At 44.3% G+C, this 26,836-nt stretch overlaps 2 protein-coding genes across 2 annotated transcripts in view; both read right to left on the reverse strand.

Moving 5' to 3' along the window:
- The window catches only part of LOC101126097 (myomegalin), an 85,609-nt gene that overhangs the window by 12,141 nt on the left and 46,632 nt on the right, over nucleotides 1-26,836 (reverse strand). Inside the window, 16 exon segments of the mRNA XM_063695375.1 lie at nucleotides 145-334; nucleotides 1,830-1,949; nucleotides 2,612-2,743; nucleotides 3,941-4,192; nucleotides 10,502-10,531; nucleotides 10,534-10,653; nucleotides 11,300-11,523; nucleotides 12,610-12,661; nucleotides 13,657-13,892; nucleotides 15,680-16,136; nucleotides 16,139-16,201; nucleotides 17,387-17,503; nucleotides 18,080-18,272; nucleotides 19,108-19,420; nucleotides 19,422-19,541; nucleotides 25,433-25,665. Of these exon segments, the coding sequence (XP_063551445.1) occupies nucleotides 145-334; nucleotides 1,830-1,949; nucleotides 2,612-2,743; nucleotides 3,941-4,192; nucleotides 10,502-10,531; nucleotides 10,534-10,653; nucleotides 11,300-11,523; nucleotides 12,610-12,661; nucleotides 13,657-13,892; nucleotides 15,680-16,136; nucleotides 16,139-16,201; nucleotides 17,387-17,503; nucleotides 18,080-18,272; nucleotides 19,108-19,420; nucleotides 19,422-19,541; nucleotides 25,433-25,665 (2,852 nt within the window).
- LOC115932953 (small ribosomal subunit protein uS12-like) lies at nucleotides 5,550-6,085 on the reverse strand. The gene has a single exon (XM_055357038.2). It carries the CDS (start codon nucleotides 6,038-6,040, stop codon nucleotides 5,609-5,611), a length of 432 nt encoding a protein of 143 aa, XP_055213013.1. The 5' UTR covers nucleotides 6,041-6,085; the 3' UTR covers nucleotides 5,550-5,608.

A 26,836-nucleotide genomic window follows, 5' to 3' on the forward strand; every position in this document is an offset into this window, starting at 1 on the left:
CACACAAAACTCAGGAATAGCAGAGGGAACATTGAGGTTTCCAAAAGAGGACACCAATTGTCTTGCCAATATCCCTTCTTATAATGTAAGAACGAATGTAAGAATGAAGAATGCTGCCTTCTCTGTCAATGGGTCCCCTCTTACCTGGAGTCGTTTTCCTGGAGGGAAAGACGTTCCTCCCTGAAATGCAAGACCTCTTGCTGCTTCTCCCTCAAGTCTTCCAAAAGCTGCTGGCTTTCTACCCTCTGGTGCTCCAGCTCCTTTTCCAGCTCTTGAAGATGGGATCGAGAGGACAGCAGAGCCTCCCTCAGGCTTTCCGTTTCTTGGGAGTGCTCTGGTGAGAACAACACAGGAAGACTGATTTATTATGATGGGGCCAGAGCTCAGCAGGAAGATGACCCCAAGCACATCCGCCCTGACAAACAGAGCTAAGGAGCAGGGAAGGAAGGCCCTATGTTGGTGGGAAGAGCATGCTGGCTCAACAACCCCCGCAGTCTGGAGAATGGTGCCTCTCTCTCCTTGCAAAACCCTTCATTCCACTTATTTAATCTGTCCTACCTTGCTCTTAGAGAAATTCTGCTTTCTAATGCTCACCACTTTCCAAGTGCTCACATACCATCTGTTCAATAATCCATTCTTGAATTTTGACAAAGATCAACGTCAAGATTTTTTTGGAATGTATCACTTTCATTATTTTGAAAACTGGGATATTTGCTCTTTTTTGAACTTGCAGCACTTCTCTGATCTTCACCAGTTGTCAAAGATTATTGAAGGGACTCTAAAAATACAGCTGCAGGCTCAGTAAGTCCTCTGGGGAAAGAGTCACCTGAGCCTGGCAAATTGTACTCGTTTAAATCTTTTACTGTCTTCTCACCTGTGAGGTCTGTTCTATTCTCTCCCAGCATGCAACGGTAGCTCAGTAGTTCTGCCCTCTTTCTTATCTGTTAACTTTTGTTATCGTCCCCCAGCAGTGACCTTTCCTCTCAAATCTTCTTGCTAATACAGAAATCAATTAATTAAATTAATTAATTAATTTAGGTGCTAATTTAGAAGTATCTCTTGGTGGCTTTTTCCTTTTCCACAAGCATTCCTTCATTCTGAGCTTAATCCTTTTGGATACTACTCTCAGTCTTTTTATGGCTGTTCAATAAATATTTGTGAATAAAAATACTTTGTTATTGATAATATATTGATCTGATCAAGTAGACCAACACCAAAGTCAGCTGCCTCCCAGCCACACGAGAAATGATGCCCACCTGTGAGCGCCCCCTGGCTAGGGCTGGGAAAGTGCTGGGGGGCATTTGCTAGTACCACTCGGCATGGAGTCATAGGAGTACTGACCAGAGAGGGGCCCTGAGTCTATGAGTGAGGGATGTGGTGAGGAGGCAGAGGTATAGCAGAGCAGGGCCAGGAGCGACACATGCTGCTGCAGTAAAGTCTGTAGAAACTTGAGAGGGAAGATAGGCATTCGCACTCCCTCCTTTATTGGTTCCAAGTCAGTTGTGAGTGAAGGGAGGTAGAACAGATACCAGACTGGTATCCAGGTTGATAGCTCGTGACTCTGGATATATGCAGGTGGGCTTGTACAGAAATGATGGATTTCTTAGAGCTCTTCGCTCCCGGGGACGAGGAGTCTGAGGGGCCCATAGTTGGCACATCTTAGAAAGCAGCCTTCTCTAGACTGAGAATAGCTGTGAGTTTGGGTTGGTGGATCTGAGTAGCTCTGTTACCTCTACCTTCTTTTGTTTGCTTCTCCAGTTGGTGGTTAGTGTGGCCAGGGAAGAAAGAAACTTAAGAGTGACCACAATTTGTGGGTTTTGACCACGTACCTCTGGAAACATGACTCAGTTGAGCCTGAAGTCTTCGATTTTCTTCCCTGAAGACTCTGTTCTCATTGCAGAGCTGAGGTATGGACTCCAGACCCTGACTGTAGAACTTAGAGGTGGATCCTGTCCCAGAAAGTATACATTTGGGTAACAGAAGCTTCCAAAAGTTTCCCATTCTTTATCTCTGAAAGATACTGCCCCAACCCAGCAGAAAACCCCAAGGACTGAAGGCCTGGCCCTGAATGAAGCATGGGGGGCTGGGTACATGTTTTCTGTGTGCCTCTTCTCAGTGGATTCTTTGGGTGCATCATCACATGCCGTAACTGCAATGGTGCAGGAGGCTCGATCTCCCTAAACAGCTGCTGCTGTGGTATAGGCAGGACAACAACATATGGAAAGACTGGCCTCCACGTGACAGCAGCTTGGAAGGAGAGTGTAAGGAGAAAGGCCACCTTGGTAAAGAGGCAAGGGTAGAGGTGGGAGGACCCTTACAGACCTGGTTCCACCACTTATCAATCACACAACAAAGGCACAGACATCAGCAGTATATAAGCAGATTAAGTATGGGGTGAGAAGTCAGGTGACTCTGGGCATCAGACGTAGTTCTGCCTTAAAGAAAGTTACTCTCTAAACTCAGATATATTCAGAAAGTAGGGATGACAGTACTTGCCCACCTCCCTTGCTGGACTGTTCATAAGGAGCAAGTGAAGTAAAGAATATCTGTGAAGCTCTGCCTAAAGGTCCCTAAATAGAGCCAGAAACAGGAAGGTCTGGGCCTCTCCTACCGCTTCCACATGCAGTAGAGGTCAGCCGGTGTTCCACTTGCTCCCATAGGCGGTCATTGATGCAGATGGACTCCTCCAGGCGCTGGTGCAGGTTCGGGATTTCACCAAGATGCTCTTCCAGCAGGTCAGCCCCTGCAGCCAAACCACCAGGACATGAAGAAAGGTGGGAGATGGAGAATCCTGGTTACTGATGGGGGTGGGGCTCAGCCAGGGGCCTTGCAGCAAGACCTGTAAATATCACTAGCCTTCTGCCAACTGTGTCCTCTCACACAGACACCCAAAAGAATGGTAGTTTTGTTTAAATAGTAAATGTGCTTTCAAACACATAACAGTCACTGCTAAAAAATCTCCATGGGCCTCCTCCCACACAGGGGTCTTGTGAGAGTTCCACATGTTTTAGAAAAATAACTGAGGGCTCTGGACAAGGCCTGCCTAGCATCTGGCAAGGTATGGCCACCTCCTGGGTGTGACTATGAGGATGATAGGTGAGATCTCACTCTACCTTTCTTCTTACTGACACGTGAGCGAGCATTCTTTAGCAAGGGACAAAGCCCTTCCTCCCACCCTTAGAAAGAAGGCCTAAAGTAAAAGTATGTGATCTTACACTCACCCTATGCAGTTAATGACTGACACTGAATGCTTCCCTGAAATCACTTTTAATATGGAAGATGAAAGAATAGCCTGGAAGGATCTAGAGATCTGAAGGCAGATTAGAGAGAGGACAACACCCCCCCCACCCTGCCAAACAAAGGAAAAAGATGCAGAAAAGTCAGAGGGATGCTTACACCGGACATTAACTGCACCATTTTGCTTTGGGCTCAGTCTTTTCCTGAAAATTACGATTGTCTTACTGTTGGAACTGAGCGGCATCCCAGCATTTATGAGCTTAGCTATACCTCTCCACTTGCTGTGACTGAGTTTTGTGCACAGGATATATGTGCAGGGTTGGGGAGCTGCACCCTTGCACCCTTTCCTGTGACAACTCCTGACTGATGGAAGAAAGTCCCGTCTATGCCTGGCATTCTGGAGGGGTCTAAGAGAGTGGGCTGCAAAGAGGCCAGGCTGCAGAGAGACGGAACGATATGAGTGTGAGAACACAAGAGATGGGTCCCTGACTTTCCCATATCCCTACAGAGCACTGAGGCCCTGGGCAGGAGAATGAAGAAATGAACTCGGAAAGGACTGAGCCCTGACACAGCTCTTCCATTTTCTACCCCTCACTCTGTGAGCCAGGGATGGAGGAATGAAACAGTCCAGCCTGGGTAGGAAAAGAGTAGACTCCGAATGAGACTTCTTTTCAAAGGCTGCCGTCTCTAGTTTGTGCTTTACCTGTGGGTTTGGAGTTAAGCTGGTACACAGAGGAGCCTGAGGATAGGTCCCCAGATACACTCCCTTTCTGAGGCCTCATCATGTCCCACTGGCCACTGCTGCCCAGGTACCCAGGCTCCAGGATTCTTCCTAGTTCTATGGTGTCCCTAGGAGGAGAGTGAGGCTGGGCAGAGTTGAGGTAGTGGGAAGAGTCGGCTTCCAAGTCGTTGCTCGGCAATGTAGCTGTGGAAGCAGAAGGAAGAGTGCTGGCACCTGGGCAGAAAGAAACATGAGTAAGAAGCAAATGGGGTGTCAGAAGGGAAGGATTTGCAAGGAAGTGTGTGATTGCTAAGAATAGAGACTAAAAGGAGACCTGTGGAATGTCAGAGATCCCAGTTCACTGTGGTATACCAATTAGACTAAGGCTCGTAACCTAGAGGTTGTAACTCTCACCCTTTGCATTTCCTAGCAGGAGACACAAGAGGTAGAGAATAAAGTATCTTAAAGTCATCAGTATACACAATGGAAAAGTCCAGTGGCCCTGCTCCTGGCTCCTACTAGAATCCTTCATGACAGACTCCAAGGAAAGTTCTAAAAGTAGGATTCACTCCCACAGTTAGAAGTTGTGAGTGCAACGGAATACAGGATTGAGCTTACCTGTGAACACGAACATCTGTTTTTCTACATGTACTTGCCTTTCCCTGAAACTAACCGGTCAATATGTCCGTTCCACCTTGGAGTTTTTCAGAAGAGAAAGGGGACATGAAATCAAGTTGGATATGGTGGCCCTAGTTCCTCCAGACGGAAGAACTCTTTGCTGAGGCTGGGGAAGGGTCTATGTAAGGCAAGTATTTATTTGGATCCCATCCAACATGACTCAATGAGCTGCAAAATGTCATCACTCCTGTCTAAAGAATCATTGAATACTATTCCACAGAGGCAGGTAGGACCTTTCATTTCATAGGCTGACACTTTCATAGACCCTTTGAAATCACAGGCCTTTCCCTTGAGCCCCATCATCTCCACTTCTTTGTAAAAAGAAGCCCAGCATGGGGAAGATGGGGAAAGAGGTGGGCAGAGACACAGTTTAGAAGAAAATTCAGAAGCCTGCTTTCTTTCAGGGATTATGAACATGGGCAGCAGAATAGACAGGTAGCTTCTCCTAAGCGACAGGAGTGAGGTCATTGTTTCTTCCAACCAAGCCAAACTCCTCAGAGGGGTTAGTGTAATTGCCACTTGCCAGTTTTTAGCCCCACTTGTAGCTGGTTCTCAAATTTGGGTACATATTGGAATCAGCTGAGAAAGTATGGAAACATATACTGATTCCTGGATTCCAGAGATTTTGACTTAATCAATATGGGATACATCTTGAACAATGGATGTTTTAAATTCATTCTAGGTGATTCTAATAGGCAGAAGTTTGGGAAGTCTTGTCATGAGTCTCTCCTCCAATTTGCAAAATACTAGATGTTCATTAGGATCACTTAGCTAAGGAAGAAGATTAAAAATTTAAGCACCTACATTTTAGAAGGGAGGCAACAAATACATGATTTCCTACCTCTTTCAAACTGCCTTCAACCCCATCCGAACACAAGGCAAAGGGGGAAATCAGTGGTTGTAGATAGCTTACTTTTTTTTTTTTTTTTGGCATATGAAAATTTATTACTACAATGTTTTCACCATTAATATTTATGATCTTGGTCTTTCCTTCTTGCCTTTGTGTAGGGCCAAAAGAGAAACATTGGCTACTTTGACAACCTTAAAGCGGACTCCAGGAATATCACCAACAGCATGACCTTTGCGACCAAATCCAGCAACCAGAACTTCATCATTTTGCTCAATAAAGTTCAAGCAACCGTCGTTGGGTACAAAGGCTGTGATTTTCTTGCCATTCTTGATCAGCTGGACCCTTACACACTTCCTAATGGCAGAATTTGGCTGTTTGGCTTCAACTCCTACTTTTTCCAACACGATTCCTTTTGCATGAGAAGCACCTCCAAAAGGGTTGGCCTTTAGGGCTGTGCCCAAATGAGCTTTCTTATACTGTTTATCATGCCACTTCTGGTCTCGTCGGTGACTACGGAGCTTCCTAGCAGTACGAAGTCCACGACACTTGCCCATCCTGTCGGCGCCATGGGCCTGAGCGAAAGAGTCAGCTTACTTTTTAATCAAGGCCATGTGAGGTTTTAAGTCTATCAGTAACAATGATCAGTATTCTCATGCTCCAGTTCCTTGGCCACACAATACACAGCACATACTCTAAACCATGCAAAGACACCATACAGACTCTTGCACAAGACTTTAACCCAGGGACCTGAGAGGCCACCATGCACCACTGTCCACATGGAAAATTGGCTCAAAGCAAACAATGAGCTTGGATAAGCAATGGTCCCTTGGAGAGGACCTTAACTTCAGGTGGAGAAAGAAAGGGCTACAATCTTCCTCATCTAGGCTGGGACCATTCGAATTCCAGTCAATGGCTTCAGACTTGATGTAATTCCAATTTAACGCAAAACGACAGACCCTTTTTCAGGGACAGTGTTCTCCTTCCATCCTTCCCTTTGGGCAAAGACAAATGTGGAAAGATAAAAGGAGGCAAGGGGAAGAAATGGAAGCTAGAAAATACTCCTGCCATCTGTCATGGGGCACATTTGTTGCCCATCCATTGTTGGTGCCAGAACTGCTAAAGTAACAAGTTTTAGGTCAGAAACACCAGCAGCTCCTACTGGTCTCTAAAGAGACAGAAAAAATTGTTGCAAGGAGTCCCCAGAGTTTGATCAGCTGAGCTCGGCCCCATACTCTAAGCAGGATGGTGACAAAGCCTAAAATTAAGCTGGATATGGTGGCCCTAGTTCCTCCAGACTGAAGAACTCTTTGCTGAGGCTGGGGAAAGGTCTAAGTAAGACAAGTATAAGTAGAAAAGGTATAACAGAAATGTGAAACCTGGAGCAGAAGACCAGATTCGAGCCCATCTCTCCCACTTATTAGTGACCTTGAACAAGTAACTTCACTTCTTTGAGTTTTTTTTTTTTTTTTCTCTCTCAGCTTTAGAGTTCCCTGCACTAGACAAAGTATCCATTTCCTGGGTTGACAAAATAAATAGCCTAGGCCAGGTGCAGTGGCTCATGCCTGTAATCCCAGCACTTTCGGAAACCGAGGTGGGCTGATCACTTGAGCTTAGGAGCTCTAGACCAGTCTTGGCAACATGGCGAAACCCCGTCTCTACAAAAAATACAAAAATTAGCCAGGTGTAGTGACACACACCTGTAATCCCAGCTACTTGGGGGGCTGAGGTGGGAGAGTCGCTTGAGCCCAGGAGGTCGAGGCTGCAGTGAGCCGAGATTGTGCCACTGCACTTCAGTCTGGGTGACAAAGTGAGACCCTATTGAAAAAAAAAAGAGGAAGAAGGAAAGAAACAGGCTGGTCCACATGACATTTGGGGCTACAGGGAGGGGGATGCAAATTCTTGGCTATTGTCTTGCATCACTGGAAACTGTTGGCATGGTGATCCTATCAGTCTCTGGCTCACCTAAGCTTATTTACAGGCACAGAAAGTGCCTGACAAATAAGTTAAAGTTCATTCAAACTGCTTTCTAACTGTTGTGCTTAAGGTGCTATGAGAGAGCAAATTCATGTGAAGGTTTGTCATTTTTTTCTAAGCTATCAGTGACCACCAGCACACTAAATTTATGATGAGCATCCAGCCTACAAATACATCAAAGCACTTTCTAAAAGGTGACTGTCCACGGTCTACATAACTACACGAGATCAATTATCTTTGGGAATCAGAGGATGGGATTCACAGTCAGATGCCATAGCTGGTGCTGTGGTTCTAAGCTGCCTACGTGTCACCTGTCCCAGGGCAGGGATGAACCCTGTGCAGTAGGAAAAGGGGCTCATCATTTCCTCTTCTGAATCCCTCTACTATTACCCTTTTTGCTCCAACCTAATGATGTCACGAACTGAACTTGATTAACAGCATGTCACAGCAGAAAAATATAATAGCCACACAAAGGAGTCCACTGAATGTGGCCAACTTTTTCTTGGCCACTTCATCCTGCATAGGCAAAGCATAACATCTCTCTCCCACCCCTACCAATGAGCAGTCCACCAGTCTGTCAGGGATTCAGCATACTTGGTGGTATCCAACACTGTCTACAGTGTGAGAGCACCAGGTCTAGAGCCTCGTGAACATATCTACCTGTTAACTGATGAGACACACACACCACAGAAATAACAATAAATACATTTCCAAAAAATAAGCAAGCAGAGCTTTCCCTCACTCTTCCATTTGTAATGTGTACCCGTGTTGTTTTTTTAAACTCTGCCATCCAGCCCGAGCCATGCACAACAACACAGTGTGGGGCTGCCATTCACAAGCACACAAATGCAGAAGTGCTCAGTTTCTCCCAACTGCTTCTGCAGCATCTGCAGCTCCTGCTGAGCCTCAGCCAAGGAGACCACTGGTGTCTCACAGCAGCCAAGGAGGGGAGGGCCAGTGGGGCTGAAAGGCAGGAAGCTGGATGGAGCTGAGGGCAATGGTGCCTGAGGAAGGCTAGCCAGCTTGGATATGGAGTGAAAATGAAAGCCTAGGAACAGAAAGTTAGGGGGAAAAGAGACATATCATCAAGAGAAAATGAGAGAAAAGAATGGGTAAAAGATTGAGAAGGTAAAACCATTCCCTGACCAGATATCACCCTGTGGAGTGGCTATCACCTAGTGTGGTACAGGATGAGACAGCCAAGGGTGACCATTGCTACCAGAGGCTGGCCTGGCTGACCTTCCCTCTTTTCCCCTGCCAGGGCTATCCTGCATATATCCTCTGTTCATCTTGAAAGCAATTGGCTAAAGAAGGTAAGGTGGCATTATTGAGCCCCACCCCAGCAATCCTGGACATGGACAAGTCAGAGAGCCTGAATGCTCTCAGGGGCCCCTGGGGCTCTGCTCCCAGCATGTATCAGTCCTTGGCCCTGGGACAAGACTCTTTCTCCACCTAGAACTCCTGACAGCATCAGGTCCCATCCTGAGTAGGAGAGATGTGAACAAAGGCTGTGGGGAAATTTTCATTACTAGTGCATGCAGTTCAGGACTCTGATGGAAACAAACTTCAGAATTCTAAATCAACGTGTTCATTCACCAAATTAAAAATAGATGCTTTGGTAGAGTGGCTTAGACAAAATGGCTTGCAAATCCTTCTGGGCATTTAAATCACATAGCAAAAACTCTTAATATATGTAGATTCTTTAGGCCTTCTTGATTCTGTCTAGGCCTTAATGTAGACTTACAGAATTATAAATTCTTGGAACAGGAAATTTGCATAAAAAAAGTCTTCCCTGGTGATCTTTAGGCAGCCCATCTACAGATAGGTTTTTAGAAACCCTGGCAAGGTTCAATGTTTAAAATTGTTTCCTCTTCCCTAAAAGAATTTAAAGGGCAGGTAGCCAATGGAGAGGGAGCAGAAACCAAGGCTGACCCATAGAGAATGTCTAATGTAGAAGACAATGATTACATCCTAAAACACATCCCAATGGTGCTGGCACCATTTCAGATCAATACTGCAAATATACTCAAATTGCCAGGAAACACAGCCCAGGCATTCTTTGAGGAGGCATTCGGATTTTTTAAATCCTCTGTTCTTCATCTTCTGCTCTGTTTGAACCCAAAACATTTAAGCAGATGTCTACAAGTCTGGAAGCACAGCTTTTCCTCATGATTCTGGTCCAGCTGCTGCCCACTCTGGTCTAGAAACTTTGAAACCAGGCTCAGGAAGCATTGGAACACTTCCTCTTCCTTAAGATTTTCGTTGAACTGCCTTCAGGGAAATGAGGGCAGCAGAATAAAGCACTGTGCTTTCTGGGAGCACCTCTACTCAAGTCAAACCTTACAACAAACCACACTGAAGGCAGCCAGCCAGCTATGTTGGGAGGTAGGAGGGGAAGACAAGGTTTGCCTTTTCCTTGCCATTCCTGGTACAGGGCTGTGAATGAGCAGTGTACCCTCCGGCAACTAAGCTGGACTTGTAAATGAAATGCACTCCTTTAACTGCCCCCAAGATATGCATTATGTACATATCAAGGACTGCCAATCCATTCATACATCCATTAATGGTAACGTACTATGAACAGAACCTTGTCTGAGGCTGTTCTCACCATCCTTGGCTATGAAATAAGTAGCACCACCTCTTGCAGAGGATATCCATGCAGATTTAATGGGTAACACACAGTGGATCGGCAGATGTGAATTTCTTTTCATCCTATGGCTGTTGGAATCCTGGGAGAAACATTTTGCCTTTTTGCTCCCAGGATAAAATGAGAGAAAAACCAATAAAGATATTTATTTTTAAATGATTAGCCAACTACTGGTCAAAGCTGATATGCAGATCAAAACCTGATGTGGATTACTTATTTTCTAAAATATTTTCTTAAATCAGACACAATTGGCAAATGAGGGTAGTTTCTCGATTCTGTCTAGGTTTTGATGCATTTAGGCCCCTAGCAGTCCAAACCTCTGTTGTTGAAGAAAAGTCAAACAGGCAGCAGAGAAAGAGGAGATTAAGCGTTTGCCCCATTGGCTGCTGCATACCTGAATGGGCCTGGTTGGCCTCCTTTGGGGATTCTGGGGAGTTGGCAAGCTGATGGGGTTGCTGTTGGATTCGGCCTTAACCCCCTGAGATGCACTGGTTGATGATGGTTTAGAAGACAACACAGCAGAATGACTCGAATGATGGATGGAATCTATAAAATCCATGAATGAAAGAAAACGTATGATGTTCTACAGAGAACTGGAATCCTGGCCTTATATTTACCCAGGGGTACCAGGGCTAGAGTCTTGCTTTCAGGGAAAGAACCAAGCACAAGCACTGTTAGCAGTGTTCATTTTCTTGCTTGCAGACAGCTCCTATAGTGAGGCAAACCACCTTAGGGATGATAGTGGTGCTCTGAGCTCTGAAACATGAAAATGGCAACTCCAAAAATATCAGGCAAGACTAGCAGCATCTGTGGACACCCACATATACTTACGGAACACTGCTCAGGAATAAGTAGCAAGATCATTGTAGCAGAGATGAAGGAGGTTTTCCATCTTAAAGATCTATCCGACAGAGTCACTGAGGAAGAAGAGTCTGCCGTGATCTTCTCACTCTCCCCACAATGGCTCACCTTGTGCCCAACAGCAAGCACATGCCCATGGAGGCCACAGTGACAGAGGTAACTTGTAGAGTTAGGAGCAGAGCAAAGATCCTGATCCACTGGTGCCTGTGCATGGCACTTGGCCCCACAGCCATGTTCAGCCTGATACACACCATGGTGGAGCTATAAGGCCTGTTTCCTCAGGTCTCCACTCAGTCTAGACAAAGACAGTACCACCCAGAAAGGAGGCTACCTGAGTGACCGGGAGAAGCTTTCTTCTCTTCATAGTGTGTGTACTCGCTGGCTATGTCCATGTCAGAGCAGGCTTCCAGCTCATCAGACAGTAAAGAGGTGTTGCTGGGAGAGCGGTGGGAGTCAGACAAGGCATGGCTGCTGGAGGGTGTGAGGGACCGAGCATCCAGCTTGGCCTGCAGGACTTCAATCACTTTCTCCTTCTCCTGCAGCTCCCTGCTGAGCCTGGTGGAGAGAAGGGGGACAACAGGTAAAACCAAGGTCACCCAAACCAACCTGTCCTGACCATGGCTCATAGGAAAAGCCAAGTGAGCCAAGGGGACCATGCCTGCAGAGAATAATAGAAATAACCCACCTCTGCTTAGGGATGGAGCATAGGTGGGGTGTAGATGGAGAGAGAATAGCTACCCAGTGCTCTGACCACATAATATGCTGAAGACAAACAAAGACATAGCTAGCCCTCCTTTTAAGGCACTGCTGCTTAATGTATGATCCCTGGAACAGTTGCAGCCTGCGAACCGTTTGTTACCACCTCCAACAAGACAAGTATAAAAATTGAAAGCAAGCATTGAGAAATGCAGAGCAAACCATTGTCCCAACATCCAAAAGCATGGGAGGTGGAGTCATGTAGTTAACTGAATTCAGACCATGTATGTTTCTATGATGAATTAGAAATAAAAACAAAACAAAACAAAAAACAACACTGCGTCCTTCGCTACCGATATTTTCAGAAGCATTTATGTAGTCTGAGACACAAGCATGACACAAAGAACCCCAACTAGTGGCTACAATGGACTCTGAGCCCATATTTCATTGATCATTATATGAAGCAACTCACTGAGAACTGGGTCCTGAGGCACTGCAGCCTCCTGGTGATCTACACCATCTAGGCCTCTTTCACCAGGTCCTGTTCTATGATTCCTTTTTTCCCCCAGGGCAATTGAGTGACTATTAAACTAGCTGTCAACCCAGCTTGGGGCAGGTCAACTTTGCAAAAACTCATCCTACTTATAAAACACAGAGCAGGAAAGCAGGACGCTTAGTGGGGCAGAAGACTCTTGAAACCTAGTTAGTTCACTTTCAGCTCAGACTGTTTCTAGGTTACTAAGCCTGGAGAATTAATGTGCCAATGTAATTAAACCAAAAGAGAAGAAAGAATTTAGTTTAAAACAACAGTGAGGTGTTCAATGAATGCCTGAATTCAATACATTCAGCACTTTCCTTTATTCCCCTTGATTTGTGGAGCTGCTGCCACCCTTCACCCTTTGGGCCTCGGTCCCAATCTCTTTCCCAGATTCTCCTCTGAATTACCTGAGGGCCAGTGGCTCAAGTCCAGCTTGATCTTTCTCACTTTTATGATCCTCTGTAAACCAAATTTAGAAAGAAACAATAAGAAATTAGGCTGGTCCCACTTCCCGCATTACAAATGCAGGAGCCTATCTGGAGACAGAGTAGTGAGCATTTCATGTGTGCATCCAGAACAGTTATTCTGGGAGACCTCAGCTTGTGTCTCTAGAGAAGTGACCCCACTGTCCCTGACCTGCCAGTCACCATGATGACTTCCTCTGCCCTAAATCAGGGTAAAACATTTATAATGTCTTTTGTTCCATTAATCATGAGGCCCTTGCCCAGCTGCCCTGCGGGACACTCCAGCCTCCATGTCCTGCTGCAGACTAGCTCCCCAATGCATAAGCCCCACCACAGCTTTCATGCAGAACCTGCACTGGTCTCTGAGGAGATGACAAGAAGCCCTGCCCCACCTCTGCATCTGCCACCAGGAGGTGGGCTGGGTGGCTCCCAAGTCTGATCTGATCCTACTTTACTCCCTTGGATAGTCTCTAGAAATTCTGAGTAGAGGACCCCAATAATAACCAATGTAGCCCTTGAACTACTGCAGCCAGTGCCTAAACCATGTATAAAAGAACATGGCGCTTTATCCATATGTGGAGTACCTGCATGCACATTACCATGCCATAAATGGAGACACCACAAGGATAAGGCATTTAGTGAGTTGGTGGCAGCATCCAGGCTAGAGCTTGGGTCTTGAAATTCTTGGTTCAGGGCTCTTCCTCCTATAACAAGGCCCTTCCATCTCATGTCTCCTACTCCCTCTTAGCATCAGATAGATGCTGCCCCTGCCCCACAGGTCACATTCCATCAGTGATGAAGTTTCTATAGTTGTAACCATGGCATCTCCAGCCCTGTGTGTTCCTCTCCATGCTCCCCACTGAGCAGTCTTGATCCTGTATTAGCTCCAGGAAATGAAATAGAAACAGGACCCTAGGAGATGTGGTGGCCACCAGGGGCTGGAACTGTGGGGGTGACTGAGAGTATTCCAAAGCCCTGTGGCCAACTTACTGGTGCTGAGTTTGCTGGTGAGCCTCTCTGTCAGCTGGCTTCCCTGGGTGAGTTGCTCCCAGAAGCTTTGTCTCAGGTAGTAGTCAATGTCATTGCTCCTTAGGAGATCCTCAGAAGATTTTACTGTATCTTTTGCATGCTGGGTGATAAGATAACAAATACCTCTCCCTTCTCGTATTTTTTGCCGTAGGTAAGACAGTTTCCGGGCCTGATCCTAAATCAGGAAATCACAGTTCCTAATGCAGGACAGAAGAGGAAAGAATAAGTATGGAAAGTGGATGATAAGTTATGGAGTTATGGGGGCTTCTGTAGAGATTTCTATGAGAACATTTCTAAGGAACTCCCCCAAGCTGAATATGGTACATAAGCCATAGGAGGTATTTAAGAGTAAATTCTACCCTGATAAAGTATTGCATTAAAAAACTTAGTATGGGCCGGACATGGTGGCTCACTCCTGTAATCCCAGCACTTTGGGAGGCCGAGGCAGGCAGATCACAAGGTCAGGAGTTTGAGACCAGTCTGGCCAATATGGTGAAACCCTGCCTCTACTAAAAATACAAAAAAAATTAGCTGGGCATAGTGGCGCATGCCTGTAATCCCAGCTATTCGGGAGGCTGAGGCAGGAGAATTGCTTGAACCTAGGAGGTGGAGGTTGTAGTTAGCCAAGACGGCACCATTGCACTCCAGCCTGGGTGACAGAGTGAGACTCCGTATCAAAAAAAAAAAAAAAAATTTAGTATGCCACTGTTCTTCAACTGTTATACATGTGTTAATTATATGTCCCTAGATAAATCATAAGGTCTGTGAGAATAAACATAGTTCTGCATTTTACATCCCTTACAGCACCAGTATCACATAGATTCACAGCAGTTACTCAATGAATAATTAGCATCATTTCATCCTAAGTCTAGATAGGACCTTTCATGCCTTCTGTTTTAACCACCACCTGATGCCTGAATTTCTTCTATGTTATGATACTGTGGCTGACTGTATTTTGCAATGATGGCCATCACATAAACGCTCATACCATCAACTGATGGGACCCAAAACAAGAGACCCTAAGTGAGAACCACCCAGCTGAGCCCAGTCAAACCACAGAACCATGAAGCATAATAAAGTGTTGTTTGAAGTCACTAAGTTTTACAGTGGTTATTACTTAGCAATAGATAACCAGGACACACCAAGATGAATGTCTGTGTTTTCAACACTAAGTATCAATAACACTTATAACTATGGCAAATAGCATTGAGAGCTTAACATATGCTAGGCACTATTCTACGCACTTGCATTAATTCTTTTTTTTTTTTTTTTTTTTTGGAGACACAGTCTTGCTCTGTCACCCAGGCTGGAGTGCAGTGGTGCCATCTCGGCTTACTGCAACCTCTACCTCCCAGGTTCAAGCAATTCTCCTGCCTCAGCCTCCCGAGTAGCTGGGATTACAGGCGTGCACCACCATGCCCAGCTAATTTTTGTATTTTTAGTAGAGACGGGGTTTCACCATGTTGGGTAAGCTGGTCTCGAACTCCTGACCTCAGGTGTTCTGGCTGCCTCGGCCTCCCAAAGTGCTGGGATTACAGGCATGAGCCACCACGCCTGGCCAGCACTTGTATTAATTCATTTAAACCTAATATCTACCCTTTGAGATGGGTTCTCTTATCATCCTCATTTAATAGGTAAGGACAAAGGCTCAGAAAGGTTAAGAAGTCTGCATGGGTAGTAAGCATCAGAGCTAGGCAGACTGATTCCAGTATTACTACTATACTATACCATATATACTATTACTTTACTAATATATCCCTAAGAGGAAATCCCTGAGACCCGGTTTCTCCCAGATACTGGGACATCATCCTGTGCCCTCCTGGTTGCCTACCTGTCTTTTCCGCAGATCTATATCTACCATTTAAATCAGTGTCTTTGTGAATACCCAGACATGTTCTTTCTTCCAACTGCCTGAGCTACCCTACAGCAAGCACAAACTTACACATTTTCAATCCAGGAAGTGCCCAAATAGTGCCATCCTTACCCAGGCCAAGAGGCTGATTTCAGCTCCTCAGCCAGCTTCCTTTCTAGTCCACTTTTTGGGTGCTGGGCCTCCAGCTGGGATACTCTCTGGATGAGACTCTCCAGGTCCTTTTTGGCCTAAAGCCCTGGCGAGTAGAAAGCCCCAGTGCCATCAGACAGCCACACCTCATCCTCATCAGGGACACTATGAGGTGAAGACCCCTCCAAGGTGCCAACAGCTCTCAGCTTCCGGGGTCTTTCCAGACTAGACGAATAATCACTTGTAACTGAGAGGGACCAGACCTGGCTCTTGAGGTTCTGAATGACCTTGTTGGCATTCTGCAGCTGGGCCTTCAGATCTTTGATGTCCTTTCGTAGGACTGAGATGTTTTCTGACTTTCCATATACCCGGAACTCTTCCTGCTTCCCTAGCTGGTTCTCCAAGGGCTTCCTCTCAGACGAACTAGCCAGCCCCAGCACCCCTGCTCAGAGCACAGCCCCTCCATCAGGATCACTTCCTTGAGGCTGTTGTGCTCCTCACACTCTGAAAAAAACCAAAGATGTCTTCCTAAATAAAAGTTGGATGTGCTGTTGTGGCCACTGCCTTTGAGAGGAGGCAGGTTTGGTCATGAGGACAATAATTACTAGGGAAAAAGTTGAATTAGTACTTTACTCAACCCTGACACTGTACTAGGCATTCAAATACAATATTTCTTATCCTCCTTATACCTACAAGTTAGGTTTCATCACTTTCTATTTTACTGACTGGGGAAACCAAAACTTAAAGAGAGGTGGTAAACTAGCTTGTTCTAGATCACTCAAACTAGCACATGGCAGAACCAGAATTCAAATCCCCCAATGTCCTGTCTTCATTCCACACACGCTGATGTTTCTTAAGACATTAACATGGCCTTATCTATTTAGAATGGCCACAAGAACATAGGACAAGATATTCCTGCATGCTGAAAGTTTAATCCTTTCTAAATTTTACTATAATTTAAAAGTTTATTGGGTTACAACTGTGTGAAAAATAGGCATAGGAAAATAAGACTTCAAATAAATATAACAGCATGTTAACATCAGTGTATTAGGGCAGTGGTAGTCGGAATGAGAACTAATCCATGGCATTTTACCAGATGCCAGGCACTGTTCTAAAGCATTTTATAAGAATTTACTCATTTAATTGACCTTAGTACCCGATGGGGTAGGTAGTTCCTTTATTACTATTTTAACATATAAAGAAACTGGGACATAGGAAAGTTTTCAAACTGGGATTTGAACCAACCAGTCTGGCCCCAGGATCTTGTCTCTTAACTGCCACACTACACTGCCTCAAGAATGAGAGAGATTCTGTTTTTCTTCTCTTCTGGTTTTCAGTGTGGTGGGTGGCCCTATAGTTGTAGTCTTTTTATAATGCAAAACAAAATTATGTTTAACTTATGGTTTGCATGTTTCCAAAACCTCATCTGGTCTCTAAGTAAGTCTTAGTATTTCTATAATAATCAGTTGGATAGAACTTTATATTATTATTAGTAGTAGTAGTAGTAGTATGTCAAAAACTAATTGTAGAAATTCAAACTTATACTTAGCCTCATTTTGGGTTAGAGTTCTCCTATTAACCTCCTGTCCTCCTCTTTCCCACTACTTGTTAGGTGTGGAATTGGCCAACAGCATCCAAACGTGACAGCTGACTCCAGGGAGGGGTGAGCCCCACACCCTGTGCTCTTACCAGGACTGGTGGTTTCCTCCTGTTCAGCCTGATTCTCGCTTCAGCCACAAGTCTCATAGCCCAAATCCTGGAGGTTCACCTGGACCTGCTTGCTGTCCTGCTTCACCAAGGATTCACCTGCTTGGGAAGAGACAGCAGGTGTTAGACAGTGTCTGAATTTCCCACATATGCCCTCAGCCTCAATGGCACATACCCTAACCTTTTGGGGCAGGGAGGGCAGATCCACAGTGCGAGAGAAGCTTCTCTGAACTGGTGGGAGAAGAGACCACCAGCTCCAGGAAGCAGAATTTCTTTCCACAGGAGGAGTCTGCATTTTCCATTGATTATCTCCCCTTCAGAAAACCCAGGCTTTAGTTGGGACCAGATATCCTTAAGTCAGCGATTATACACTACCATCTTTAGCAGCCCCACTGAAGCTGGCAAGTGCTTTATCCACAGGGGTTCAATAAATGTTGAACGGAGCTGAACTAATTTAGAGTCCCAAGACCCTAGACCTGTACTGTCCAATAAGGTAGTTAGCAGCCACATACGGCCACTTTATACTACATTAACTAAAATTAAATAAAACCAAATGTCCAAGTTGCACTAGCCACACTTCATGTGTTCAATAACCACATTATGTAGGTATGGAACATACAGAACTTATAAGACACACAAGCTAGTTTTCTTTACTAGTAAGTCATAGTTACTTACTAAGCATAACTCTGTATTTCTGCAGCTCGTTAGCCTGAGCAAAGACAGTGGCTTCTGATAGCAGCAGCTTCTCCTGGAGATCTTGATAGCGTTGTTTGCATTGTGACAGCTGGGAGCGCAGGTGCTGGGTGGACCCTGGTAGGCTAAACGCTGACTGAGGCCCAGGGTCATGAGGCTGGGACTGGTTATCCAACTGTGAAAGGGGCCAATACAGGGATCGGGACAGTCTGAGGTCACCCCCATGCAGTGACGACCACCGCCCCTTCTGAACCCTGTGGACTTTACTCAAGTCTGTCACAGCACTTCTCATGCCTTTTGGCAGTGACTTGCTTTCCAGATGGAGCTCCTGGAGCGCTGGGATAATGTTTTCTTCATATCTGTATCCACAGCACACAGCACAGCACCAATCAAGTCTACAGAGGAGCTCTCAGGAAATGTTTTCTCAGTGGTCAAAAAGAGAAGGGGTGGAACCCTCCACTCATCTCCCCTTGCATTCTGTCCCATTGATTCTCTCAGAATCCCTGTATTCTCCGTTTCACTGAATCTTCAGCACGGCTCCTTCCCTAAAGAGGATCCCAGTAACCCATCTGAGGTCCAGGAACAGACACCTGTGATGAGCTGTGACAAAAAAATGGCAGTGATAAGGGATGTCATTACATACCACTTGTCTGGGCTGCCTCATAACCTGATGCATCCCTATGTTACAGCAATTACCACATCCTGTTAAAATTACCTGTTTGTGTGCCATCTTTCCTGACTATATTAAGTATCTCAAGGGCAGCCATTGGTTTTATTGCCCCATGCCGATGCTTAGTATGTTATCTGAAAAATTAAGTACTCAAGAAATATTTATGTTATAAAAGCCTTTCTAAAGGCTGAATGTAGGCAGATTATTATTACCATTGTTTGTGGTACAGAGACCCTTCTCTTGGTACCTCCTGATTCATATGGGAGAACGTTTTAAGGTAAACACCGTCATCTCAAGCCCTTCTCCAATTGTTTTTCACTCAATCTAAGCCCACACTTACTAGGTGGGCATCCACTGTGAAGGTAGCCCCAAGGTCAAGGCTCTGGGGTCTGGGGAAAGGCCTCACAGTCACATTCCCCTCCTCTTGGTGTTGGTGCTTCCCAGGAGAACCAACCAGTTCTGTGTTTATTCCGTCGATGGTGCTGGTCAGATGCACAAGGAGCTCTGGAGTAAGTTTACTATTCCCTTCCTTGCTACTCAGCACAAGTTGTTCTTTGAGGAGGTTGATGATATTGTGGGCATTCTTCAGTTTTCCCTGGAGCTTTCTGAACTCAGCCTGAAGGCTACTCTCACTCAGACCCTCTTTGGCTACCAGTCTCAACCATCAACTCGCCCTTCTCCTTGTCTTCCTCGATCTCCCATCCATCAGACATTGCTTCTCCCATCTGCTCTTTCAGCTCTGCATTCTCGAGGCAAAGGCTCAGCACGGTATTCCTGCAGGAAACACACAATTGAGGGCTAGGTCTGGTCCTGACAACAGTTCCTAACAGTACCTCTTACCCACATCTCAGCCCACGATAAACTCAGACATACCCCAGAGCATGAAGCAACCTGAGACCTACCACAAGGTCTTTTATATACAAGAAAGCCAAGGCTCAGGAAGAGTAAGAGACTTGCCCAAACTTCCACAGCTTCTTAGTGGCAGCACCATCACTAGAAACCTTGGACTCATGACATGCAGGCTAGTTTTCTTTTCTATATATATACATATATATTTATTATACTTTAAGTTCTAGGGTACATGTGCACAATGTGCAGGTTTGTTACATATGTATACATGTGCCATGTTGGTGTGCTGCACCCATTAACTCATTATTTACATTAGGTATATCTCCTAATGCTATCCCTCCCCCCTCCCCCCACCCCACAACAGGCCCTGGTGTGTGATGTTCCCCTTCCTGTGTCCAAGTGTTCTCATTGTTCAATTCCCACCTATGAGTGAGAACATGAGGTGTTTGGTTTTTTTGTCCTTACGATAGTTTGCTAAGCATGGTTTCCAGCTTCATCCATGTCCCTACAAAGGACATGAATTCATCATTTTTTATGACTGCATAGTATTCCATGGTGTATATGTGCCACATTTTCTTAATCCAGTCTATCATTGATGGACATTTGGGTTGGTTCCAAGTCTTTGCTATTGTGAGTAGTGCCACAATAAACATACATGTGCATGTGTCTTTATACTACCATGGTTTATATTCCTTTGGGTATATACCCAGTAATGGGATGGCTGGGTCAAATGGCATTTCTAGTTCTAGATCATTGAGGAATCGCCACACTGTCTTCCACAATGGCTGAACTAGTTTACAGTCCCAACAACAGTGTAGAATGTTCCTATTTCTCCACATCCTCTCCAGCACCTGTGGTTTCCTGACTTTTTAATGATCGCCATTCTAACTGGTGTGAGATGATATCTCATTGTGGTTTTGAATTGCATTCCTCTGATGGCCAGTGATGATGAGCATTTTTTCATGTGTCTGTTGACTGCATAAATGTCTTCTTTTGAGAAGTGTCTGTTCATATCCCTCACCCACTTTTTGATGGGGTTGTTTTTTTCTTGTAAATTTGTTTGAGTTCTTTGTAGATTTGGGGTATTAGCCCTTTGTCAGATGAGAAGATTGCAAAAACTTTCTCCCATTCTGTAGGCTGCCTGTTCACTCTGATGGTAGTTTCTTTTGCTGTGCAGAAGCTCTTTAGTTTAATTGGATCCCATTTGTCTATTTTGGCTTTTGTTGTTTTAGACATGAAGTCCTTGCCCATGCCTATGTCCTGAATGGTATTTCCTAGGTTTTCTTCTAGGGTTTTTATGGTTTTAGGTCTAACATTTAAGTCTTTAATCCATCTTGAATTAATTTTTGTATAAGATGTAAAGAAGGGATCCAGTTTCAGCTTTCTACATGTGGCTAGCCAGTTTTCCCAGCACCATTTGTTAAATAGGGAATCCTTTCCCCATTTCTTGTTTTTGTCAGGTTTGTCAAAGATCAGATAGTTGTAGATGTGTGGTATTATTTCTGAGGGCTCTGTTCTGTTCCATTGGTCTATATCTCTGTTTTGGTACCAGTACCATGCTGTTTTGGTTACTGTAGCCTTGTAGTATAGTCTGAAGTCAGCTAGCGTGATGCCTCCAGCTTTGTTCTTTTGGCTTAGGATTGACTTGGCGATGCGGGCTCTTTTTTGGTTCCATATGAACTTTAAAGCAGTTTTTTCCAATTCTGCAAAGACATTGGTAGCTTGATGGGGATGGCATTGAATCTATAAATTACCTTGGGCAGTATGGCCATTTTCACGATATTGATTCTTCCTATCCATGAGCATGGAATGTTCTTCCATTTGTTTGTGTCCTCTTTTATTTTGTTGAGGAGTGGTTTGTAGTTCTCCTTGAAGAGGTCCTTCACATCCCTTGTAAATTGGATTCCTAGATATTTTACTCTCTTTGAAGCAATTGTGAATGGGAGTTCACTCATGATTTGGCTCTCTGTTTGTCTGTTATTGGTGTATAAGAATGCTCGTGATTTTCGCACATTGATTTTGTATCCTGAGACTTTGCTGAAGTTGCTTAACAGCTGAAGGAGATTTTGGGCTGAGACAATGGGGTTTTCTAGATATACAATCATGTCATCTGCAAACAGGGACAATTTGACTTCATCTTTTGCTAATTGAATACTCTTTATTTCTTTCTCCTGCCTGATTACCCTGGCCAGAACTTCCAACACTATGTTGAACAGGAGTGGTGAGAGAGGGCATCCCTGTCTTGTGCCAGTTTTCAAAGGGAATGCTTCCAGTTTTTGCCCATTCAGTATGATATCGGCTGTGGGTTTGCCATAAATAGCTCTTATTATTTTTAGATACGTCCCATCAATACCTAATTTATTGAGTTTTTAGCATGAAGGGCTGTTGAATTTTGTTGAAGGCCTTTTCTGCATCTATTGAGATAATCATGTGGTTTTTGTCTTTGGTTCTGTTTATGTGCTGGATTATGTTTATTGATTTGCATATGTTGGAACCAGCCTTGCATCCCAGGGATGAAGCCCACTTGATCCTGGTGGATAAGCTTTTTGATGTGCTGCTGGATTCGGTTTGCCCGTATTTTATTGAGGATTTTTGCATCGATGTTCATCAGGGATATTGGTCTAAAATTCTCTTTTTTTGTTGTGTCTCTGCCAGGCTTTGGTATCAGGATGATGCTGGTCTCATAAAATGAGTTAGGGAGGATTGTCTCTTTTTCTATTGATTGGAATAGTTTCAGAAGGAATGGTACCAGCTCCTCCTTGTACCTCTGGTAGAATTTGGCTGTGAATCTGTCTGGTCCTGGAGTTTTTTTGGTTGGTAAGCTATTAATTACTGCCTCAATTTCAGAGCCCATGCAGGCTAGTTTTCTTTACTTGTGCCACATAGCCTCATATGTTCTAATTTTTAGTAGCTTCTGGAATAAACAAGAGTACTTACGCTGCTAAAAAATAAGACCTTTTCTGTAACAAATTTATTGTTATGAATTCTACAGTTCTATTTATCATTAGTCAGTTTCAAACCACTGGGACTTAGGAACACAGAATAAATAAATAACACTAATCAGAACCATTAATACAATCAAAATGTACTTAGATAATTGTTTGCTTTATGTCTGGCTCACATGATAGAGACAACCTTCTTGAGAGCAGGGACTGTGTCTATCCTATTCACCCCATATCCCCAGTGCTTACACAAGTGCCTGCTACAAAAATCATTCATATCTGTTGAAGAAAGAAAATTGACCAAAACAGCTAATTTGCACCAAGACATTCCAGATAAATTCTTTCCACAACAACAAACTCATACTAGGGTTGAGTGGAAGCAAACATGGCTGTAACAAGTCTATTCACTTAACTTCTTTGAGCCTCAGTTTCCTTTTATATAAAATAAGGATGATAACACTTACCTAGTGGAGTTAGCAGATGCTTAAATGAAATTGCATATACGGTATGGCTAGCTCAGGGTCTAACTGGGAAGTCATTCAATCCCTGCTGTACTAGCTGCAGACCTGAGAAATACCAACAGCAGAATCCCATAAGGTGCTTGTTAAAAAAGTTGTAGAGCTAAGGCCTATGAATCCATATTTTACTTAAGTTCCACAGGTGATTTTTAAATTTTTATTTATTTTTTGAGACAGAGTCTCACTCTGTCGCCCAGGCTGGAGTGCAGTGGCGAGATCTCAGCTCACTGCAAGCTCCACCTCCTGGGTTCAAGCAATTTTGCTGCCTCAGCCTCCCAAGTAGCTGGGCTACAGGCATGCGCCACCACGCCCAGCTAATTTTTGTATTTTTAGCAGCGAAGGGGTTTCACCATGTTGGCCAGGCTGGTCTCGAACTCCTGATCGCAGGTGATCCGCCCGCCTTGGCCTCCCAAAGTGTTGGGATTACAGGCTTGAGCCACCACGCCCGGCCCACGGGTGATTCTTAAGCATGCTAAACTGAGAACCCCTGAGCTAGAGGATGCACAGGAAATGGGTAATTCACAACTTGAAGGATCAGCAATGGCCTATGTACCTAGATTGATTTTCTCAGAATCCAGGAGTCTTGGAATCTAGAGAAGAGCTTGTCTGGTGTGTTTCTGGGAGGAAAATAGGACTAGGATACAGACAGACAATCTATGAGATAGTTTCTCAATAAAGAAAAAGGGGATAAGTATTTTACCAAAACTGGGATGTGGAAAGGGGATAAAGAGGGCACAGGTGTATATGGAAAAGAATATTTAATATTATGTTCTAACTTCATGTTTAAAAATTAACTGATGTTTTAAAATACTAACAAAAAAACAACAAAACCTTCTTGAAAGGAAGAACAATGCATTAGATTCTAGCTTCTACAGTATAAGTGATTCTGTAGGTTGGGTGGAGGGTTGAACAAATCAGAGTTTCAGGTTAGTAACTCTGAGGACAAAGGAAAATAATCCACAGGGATATCTACAGAGGGTTTGATTGTAGGTTCAACAATAGAATCAAAAGAGATGTACTGTTTTTACCCATGACAACTCAATTAAGTTTACACATACAAAATTTTAAGTAAAATAATATGCTATTATTTTACTTAATAATAATATAATAATATGCTACATATAAATAATATGTAGAAGTTAAGGAAAAAGTTATGATAATTCAGAGCAAAAGAATCAGCACTTAGAACAATCACAAGAATTTTTAAAAAATTGTTTGACAAAGTATATAGTATAGAAGCAAGGTTTAGATGTTAGAAATTGGGAGCCACAGACTATTATGCAACCTTGAGCAAGTCACTTGAAACCTTCTAGGCCTGAGTTTCCTCAGCTATGAAACAAGGACATGAGGCTAGATGTGTAGGTCCTTTTCAAAGTGCTAACATTATTCAGGGAAGTTTAAGTGGCGTGTAATATGCAGGGAAACAATAGGGCATGATTTAGAAGTTGTACAGCTGTACTTTAAACAGACAGTGATGATTATAGTCCTGGGAGTGAATGAATAAATGGATCAGCCCTACAGTATCAGCATGTTCTCCAAGTATCTTTTGACAAAAAGCCATCAAAGACAGAGTGGCCAATCTAACCAATGAATGAGCTATCTGCTATTTTTGTAAAATTACTAAAGCAGCAGAGATGATTAAAATTGATATTCTATGATTCAAGGACTTATGAGCGAGAGCTGAGAGGAGAGGGAGGGGCCTCTATAGAACCCCTCTGGCCGGGCGCGGTGGCTCATGCCTGTAATCCCAGCACTCTGGGAGGCCGAGGCACGGGGATCACGAGGTGAAACCCTGCCTCTACTAAAAAAACAAATAAACCAAAAATTAGCTGGGCATGGTGGCGGGTGCCTGTAGTCCCAGCTACTCAGGAGGCTGAGGCACGAGAATGGCATGAACCCAAGAGGCGGAGCTTGAAGTGAGCCGAGATCGCGCCACTGCACTCCAGCCTGGGCGACAGAGGGAGACTCCATCTCAAAAAAAAAAAACAAAACAAAAAATTCCTCCTCCTTCGTGAACTGTTCTGGTTCTGTATACAGCAGTGAGACATATTAGGTAGCTGGGATTCCTTATATGTTTCAGTCAATTAAAAACTGTAATACAGGTCATGTAATAAGGAGGTTTCCACCATGACTGTCATATGTATGACTGGCAGATGCACAATAATGGTGGGCACTGTTATGCTGAATTAAGACCAGGATTATTTGAATAACAGAAAGTGATTACCATTAGCCAATATTACTTACTTCTATCTAAAGAATTTGTAGAAATATTAATGCATGGAGCCTTGGATAGGCACCCCTTGGCTGTGGTGCCTCATGACCCTCAAGCTCCCCTTCCCTGGGAAGAATGTCCTACCTGATGTGGGACACTGAGGAGAATCCTGCTTCCTCAGTTTGAGCCTTTAGCTCCTTCAGTTCCTCCTCAGCTTTCCTCTTCTCTTCTAAGTGCTGGTGGATCTCAGCCCTCAGGTGGAGCATTTCTTCCTGAAGACATCTGTTACTGTCCCCTCCCATCGGAGAAGGAGGGGAAAAAGATGGGTTCTGGGTCTCCACAATTGCCAGGCTTTTCTCCAAAGCCACCTTGATGAGCTAAAAGAAAATCATGGTTTGAAGAAGTTAGGCCATTAAAGAGGACCCAGGAGAAACATGAGATTGCAAAGGCAGTTTTCAATGAGAACAAAAACAAACAAAAAAAGCAGATCTAAAATAAACTCCCTAACCAGAACCTCCTTACTCAGGCATAAGGGCCCTGGGGACTAGTCTGGGTGGGAAGGACACACAAAATTAGCAGGAGGAATTTCCCCATGGAGAAGAGGAGAATCCAGAGATGGTGAGGGAGAAAAGCACATAAGAAATTAAAACAAATGCAAACAAACGAGGTTGAAACAGGACTGGAGGGTGTGAATACGGTGATTCTTTCTCTTCCTGAGGAGACAGAGTCCTGCGAGTTTTCTCACAAGTCAGGAAGCTTCATCAGCTCTGCAACACCTGAGTCCTGGATGGCGGGAGATGATGGCTTAAGATATCAGGGCGCAAAGCCTAAGGCCCTGCCTGTAACTCCAACTCCCTCAAGGACAGCTGAGACGGGGGACTCGGCACTGGGGAAACAGTCGGCAGACACAGTTATAGAATTAGAATAACGTGGAGCTACAGGGAAGACACCACCAACTATTTCATTGGCAGCAGAATCACACTCTGCAGCTACTGGGAGGTGGAGGTGAAGCCATCCTGCCTAGCAGCCAACCTCACTTTTTGGTTATTATCCTTGTGCTGATGCTGCCAGACAAACTCTCTCTACAAATCTCAGAATGTGGAAGAAACACAGGCAGGAACAACTGCCCAGCACCTTTCTATTTCTCGAGGACACTCTTGAAGTTACTCATCAATGTTTTAATTAGAGCAGATCTTATGGCTTTTCCTCAAATGGGAATTTGTTAGCTTTTAGACTTTGTTATTGTTCATTTTGGGCTTATCTTTGGTCTTTTCCCATGCTTTTAAAAGTGTAGAAATCAAAATCTGAGTATGATAATCTACTTAGCATACGACTAATTACTTTAGTTCAAAGAGTTCCTGCCTGTCTGTCCAATATTAATCTTAATACGTCCCAATGTCACATTGGCTTCTTTTTCTTCTCAGTGGCAGCATTTGGAGCTTTTACTTAACTTCGGGTCAATTTTGACCTCTGAATTTTCCACCCCTCCCCCACAGCTGTTGCTGAGTCATGTTGTTTTCTTTTCTCTCTATAAATATTGTGACTTGT

The sequence above is a fragment of the Gorilla gorilla genome, chromosome 1 (assembly GCF_029281585.2).
Source record: "Gorilla gorilla gorilla isolate KB3781 chromosome 1, NHGRI_mGorGor1-v2.1_pri, whole genome shotgun sequence".
Classification (NCBI taxonomy): Eukaryota; Metazoa; Chordata; class Mammalia; order Primates; family Hominidae; genus Gorilla; species Gorilla gorilla.